Source organism: Populus euphratica, unplaced genomic scaffold (genome assembly GCF_000495115.2).
Source record: "Populus euphratica unplaced genomic scaffold, PopEup_1.0 scaffold1603.1, whole genome shotgun sequence".
NCBI lineage: Eukaryota > Viridiplantae > Streptophyta > Magnoliopsida > Malpighiales > Salicaceae > Populus > Populus euphratica.
Window position 1 is genome coordinate 6449 of NW_011501444.1, and position 5826 is coordinate 12274.

Below are 5826 nucleotides of genomic sequence, written 5' to 3' on the forward strand. Positions count from 1 at the left end.
ATGGTTGAAGTTTGCACACAACATAAGGCAAGTTTGGGCTTGAAATAAATCATATGATATTCTTTTCTAGAATTGGAATAGAATTGATTTTTGGGACAAATTTGGAGCACTTATTTGAACCAAGATTTGCTTTAATCTTCAACTAAATGTCTCTTCAATTCTTTGTTCTGAATTCCGACGTTGAATTTTCTGAATTAATTCATTTAAGCTCCAAAAACCTATCGAAACATTAAAACAAACTTCATTACTAAAAAACACATCAATTATTATAAAAACAATAAATACATATGTAAAACAAGAGACTTAATGACACTTTTGATGCACAATCAGCCGTGTCACACATCAATTCCATAATTTGTCTATCTTTAGGTGTTAACCTTTCATAAAAATATGAAACCAATCTTCATGTTTGAAAACCATAAGGAGAGCAAATATTATGCAAGTCTTGATACCTATCCCAACATTGATAAAATGTTTCTCCTAGCTTTTGAGTGAAAGTGATGATTTATTTTTTGAAAGATTTTGTTCTGTGAGGTGAAAAAAACTTCTTTAAAAATTATTGTTGCATTTCATTCTAAGTACACATGGATCCTGACTTAAGATTTTATAGCTATATTTTAACTTTATCTTTTGATAAAAAAGGAAACAGCTTTAATCTAATAGTGTTCATACTACAATTTAAGTCATTATAGGTGTTCCAGACCTCCTCAAATTCCCTTAAATACAAGAATGAATTTTCTAAATCTAAGTCATGAAAAAAGATAAAAGTTAAATAATGTCTAGCTTAAAAATAAAATGAGATACATGAAGGGAAAAACTATACATAAAGGTGTACTTGTTCTTGTGGGATTCATGTGGTCTCTAAGTGTTCTAACATGATTATTTTCATTGTTCTTATTATAAAGCGACTGATTATTTTTTTCAATCATATTTTCTAAAAATAATGAGGATACCCTACAAAGTTTACCACTTAGTGTATGTGACCAAACTCTTATGTACGTATAGGAAGAGAATATAAGGAAGAAAAGAAAAGGAAAAAAATAAAAAGAGACAAAACACAAAAAACAAAAGTTAGATAAAAATAAATATTATAATTTATACAAGAATTTACCTGCTTGGCAGCGGCACCAAAAACTTGACTTGACCAACAAATTGATGTCATCTTCCGAGTGTAGGAGTCTCGAAGTAATAAATAATCGTTGAACCACAGAAAGGTGAATTATATAAAATTATAATCAATAAATGAAAAGGAGTTAAAGAAAATTCTTGAGATTTGATATTAATGTAAGGATTAAACAAGGATAAAATAATTGTCAAGGTTAAAGGATTCACTAATGGTATTTCAAACAATTATAGTATAAACTCTTTTTATTCCTCAACTAGAAACCATATACAAAAGGAGATTCTAATCAAATTATAAATTAATATCATGATTATATTAGTTATCGTATTCAAAAATATGCTAATACTTGTAAATGTTGTCAAATATTCATGAAGCTAACTTATGTTAACAATATCAAGTTCCTTTCATAGTATAAGTGTCGATTATACCATAAAGTTGGGCTATGAAAGTGTTTATTAACCTCTCTGTGGTTCAATCCCGGTCTTACTAGGTTATTTATTACTTCGACACTCCTACACTTGGGAGAAGACATTAATCTTTTGGTTGTGTCATCGTACCAATTATTAATACCTTTCTTGTTATATGATTAATCTAGATTTGTATTGTACAACGTTTGGTACAACAAATACTTTGTATTTTCATAGCCTACTGTATGGTATAACCGACACTTGTACTATGAAAGGAACTTGATTTGTTGTTAACATAAGTTAACATCATGAATTCCTAACAATATTTAAAAGTATGATGTTACTAAAATAAGATAATTAATATGATCATGTTAAAAATTTATAATGAACTATTAAGGATAAATCATCCAATTGGAACCTCCTCTTTGTATAGTTTTTAGTTGATTAATAAAAAGAGTCCATACTATACTTATTTCTAATACTATTAATGGATTCTCTAACCTTGACAATTGCTTTTATCTTTGATTAATACTCATATCTCGAAAGTTCTCTTTAACTCATTTTTATTTGTTGTTTATAATTTTATATAGTTCACCTCCTTGTGGTTCGACCTCGATCTTGTCAAGTTATTTACTATGTCGACATTTCTGTATTTGGGATAAGATATCAATCTTTTGATTGTGTCACCTATTTAAAAAAAAACCATATTAGATGACGCTTATGTAAAACTCAAATTCCAACAACCTAAAAGGATTTTTATTTGACGAGAGAAGTTCTATTTATATATTTTTTTCCTTATCTTGTCGGGAAAAGCATAATAGGGTTGACATAGTGTTTCATTTTTCAATTTGATTGTTTTTTTACCAATTTTGAGGTTTTTATTTTTTATTTTTTATTTTTATTTTTATTTTTTTAAAATAGGTTGAAAAATAGATTTTTGGGTCCAACCAATACCCAACCTAATTTTCTAACAACCTATTCAATAGTTAAAATCTAGGCTTTCTTATAAAGTATTGTCTAATGTTTTGACTAACCATCAACTTTCTATCTTTTTTATCATTTTGCAAAGATTCTTTTTTTTTTTTCGAACCAAGATAAAAAAATAAAAATAAACTAAATGAAGTTTTGTACTTAAATGCAAATTGCAAAAATAAAAAAGATCAAAATTGGATATAGAGCAATTTTAAAGGGAAAAAAACATGAAAAACAGGGGGAAAACAATGATCAAATAAAACTCTTGTGTTTAAACATAATTTTAAATTAAGCCAGTGTATCCTTAAATAATTTCAAACAATAAAAATGTTTTTTTCCAACAAAATAAAGCATAAAAAAATGTTATGGACATGTTATCACCACCCTAATTATCTTATATTAAACCATTCAATTTAACTTATCAGGTTCAAATTCAAAACATTAAACTATTCGTGAAGATAAAATTAAAACAAGAAATTATATAATGAAAAGAGGAAATTAAAAAAAAAACCTAAACATTAAGTATTACATCAATATATATATATATATATATATATATATATATATATTGATATATTGAATATGCCAAGTCTTTTAATTTTTTCTTATTATTTTTTATGTTTATATTTTTTAATATGGATTTATAAAATAAGTAATGTTATTTATTTGGAGAATAATATTTTATTTTTGAGGATGGTAACCAAAAATATTTTATCATTATTTGGCAATTATTTCAGAATAAAAAAACAAAAATAGTTTAGATAGATAAGATAGTATAAAACAAAAGATGAAGATAAAATTATTAAAAATTTATTTAAAAATATAATTATATATTATTTAAAAATTTTAATTTATATTAAATTAATAATACTATAATTAATAATTTATAAAATCCATGATGTTGATTCAAGATTCAAAACTTGAACTGGTATAGATTTAAAAAAATAAAATAAAGAAAGAAAGAATCGAGTCGGTAAAGATAAAACCCGACCAAACACCCTATCAAAAAAACCAGCTGTCATCAAAATTATACAATTCTAATTAAAAAAGAATATATATTTTTTTCTGTCTCAGCCAGCTCCTCCTACGATCAAGCCACCAACGCCACCAGTCCAAGTTGCGATCCTACGGCCTCCTCCTATCTCCTTGGGGTTTATTTTTCCAGATAGAAAGAAACAAGAAGTGAAAATTAAAAATGGGTTCTGATTCAGCTTCAACATCAACAAAGCCACCACAAGAAGGAGACACATATGCTTCTCTTCTTTCTTTCGACACAGGCTCCCTCTCAAATCGACACCAAAGGAACACTGCCACCTGCGTCATTTTCACCTCTCTTATCATTGTCACTTGCATCGCTCTCTCTGCTGCTTCTGCCTTTGCCTTTCTCTTTTTTTCCTCTTCTGTTCCTCTTACGGATACCTCGTCCGCTTCTCTACAGACGACGTCTCGTTCTTTGACCAAGCTCAACCACCCTGTCGTTCTCTTGATTTCATCTGACGGGTTCAGGTTCGGTTACCAGTTCAAGACCCATACACCAAATATTCAACGTCTGATTGTTAACGGGACTGAAGCTGAAACTGGTTTGATTCCTGTTTTCCCTACTCTTACTTTCCCTAATCACTACTCTATTGTTACTGGCCTTTACCCTGCTTATCATGGTATTATTAACAATTATTTTGATGATCCAAAAACTGGAGAGGTTTTCACAATGGCAAGTCATGAGCCTAAGTGGTGGCTTGGTGAACCACTTTGGGAGACAGTGGCTAATCATGGTTTGAAGGCAGCCACTTATTTTTGGCCTGGTTCTGAGGTGCATAAAGGATCTTGGACTTGCCCTCCTGGTTTTTGTATGTTTTATAATGGTTCTGTTCCTTTTGATGAACGTGTAGATACTGTTTTGAGTTATTTTGATTTGCCAGCTAGTGAGATTCCTGAGTTTATGACCTTGTATTTTGAGGATCCTGATCATCAGGGCCATAATGTGGGACCTGATGGTCCGGAGATTACTGAGGCTGTTGCTAGGATTGATAGGATGATTGGCAAGCTGATTGATGGATTAGAGAAAAGAGGGGTTTTTGAGGATGTTACTATAATTATGGTTGGTGATCATGGAATGGTTGGTACATGTGATAAAAGGTTGATATTTTTGGATGATTTGGCGCCTTGGATCGATATCCCAGCTGACTGGGTTCGGTCCTATACTCCTTTGCTTGCAATTCGTCCACCTCCTGGTTTTGCACCGTCTGATGTTGTTGCAAAGATGAATGAAGGGTTGCAGTCGGGGAAGGTTGAAAATGGAAAGAATTTGAAGATGTATCTCAAGGAGAAGCTGCCTTCTAGGCTTCATTACTCAGCAAGTGCCAGGATTCCACCAATAATAGGGATGCTTGATGAGGGTTTTAAGGTGGAGCAGAAGAGAACTGAGAGGCAAGAGTGTGGAGGAGCACATGGTTATGACAATGCACTTTTCTCCATGAGGACAATTTTCATTGGCCATGGTCCTCAGTTTGCAAGGGGGCAAAAAGTGCCATCTTTTGAGAATGTCCAGATTTACAACTTGGTTACTTCGATTCTCAATATCCAGGGTGCTCCCAATAATGGGTCTGTGTCTTTTCCATCAACTGTTCTTTTGCCCAATCCTCACAAATTCTAAGGTCTTATCTCTGAGTGGGCTCAGCTATTCAAGGATCTAGTTGAGGTGGGCTGGGTGATTATATTGCTAGACCATATCTACTATTTCTTATGGAAGCATGGTTGTGAGTTATTGCATGATGTGGTGGCGGAGAAGGTAACTGTATTAGTTGTTGATGTTGTGATTGTTGTTCCATGTTTGGTTACACGATCACTTGGCCCCTACTTATCATTATTATGAGCTGCAAATTTAAGAGAGGATTCTAGATTAAATATTAATGAATCTGTATTTTTGTGGCGTAGCTGTCTGCCTTTCTTATTCTATGACTTGCCTATCTGATGCGCAATAGGGATCTAGTTTATGTTTTACCTCGAATGTTTTCTAATTGTGGCCACTGCCTTGACTGATTTAACTTTGACTGCTTGTCAACAGAAAGATGCTTTGTTTTTCGTGGAAACCCAAATCACAAGCTTAGCTGTTCTTTGCTTCCACAACTCCCATGCCATTTTTGTTACATGTGCTTGTTTTCATCTCAGAAGATCACATATTTAGGCTCCAGGTTTGAGAGCTTTTGAGTTCTTGGTAAAAATGCCTTTTGTAGGCATAATTAACTTCTAATATATGACATTAACAGATATTCAAAGAAGATGGTGAACTCTTATTCTTTTGGAACTTCTTAAAAATAGAATGGT

At 31.6% G+C, this 5826-nt stretch overlaps 1 protein-coding gene across 1 annotated transcript; it reads left to right on the forward strand.

Moving 5' to 3' along the window:
* The first annotated feature begins 3554 nt into the window (after positions 1-3554).
* Positions 3555-5455, forward strand: LOC105117899 (ectonucleotide pyrophosphatase/phosphodiesterase family member 1-like). Its single transcript, XM_011015703.1, has one exon. The coding sequence runs from the start codon at positions 3698-3700 to the stop codon at positions 5153-5155; it is 1458 nt and encodes a 485-aa protein (XP_011014005.1). The 5' UTR covers positions 3555-3697; the 3' UTR covers positions 5156-5455.
* Positions 5456-5826: the final 371 nt, after the last annotated feature.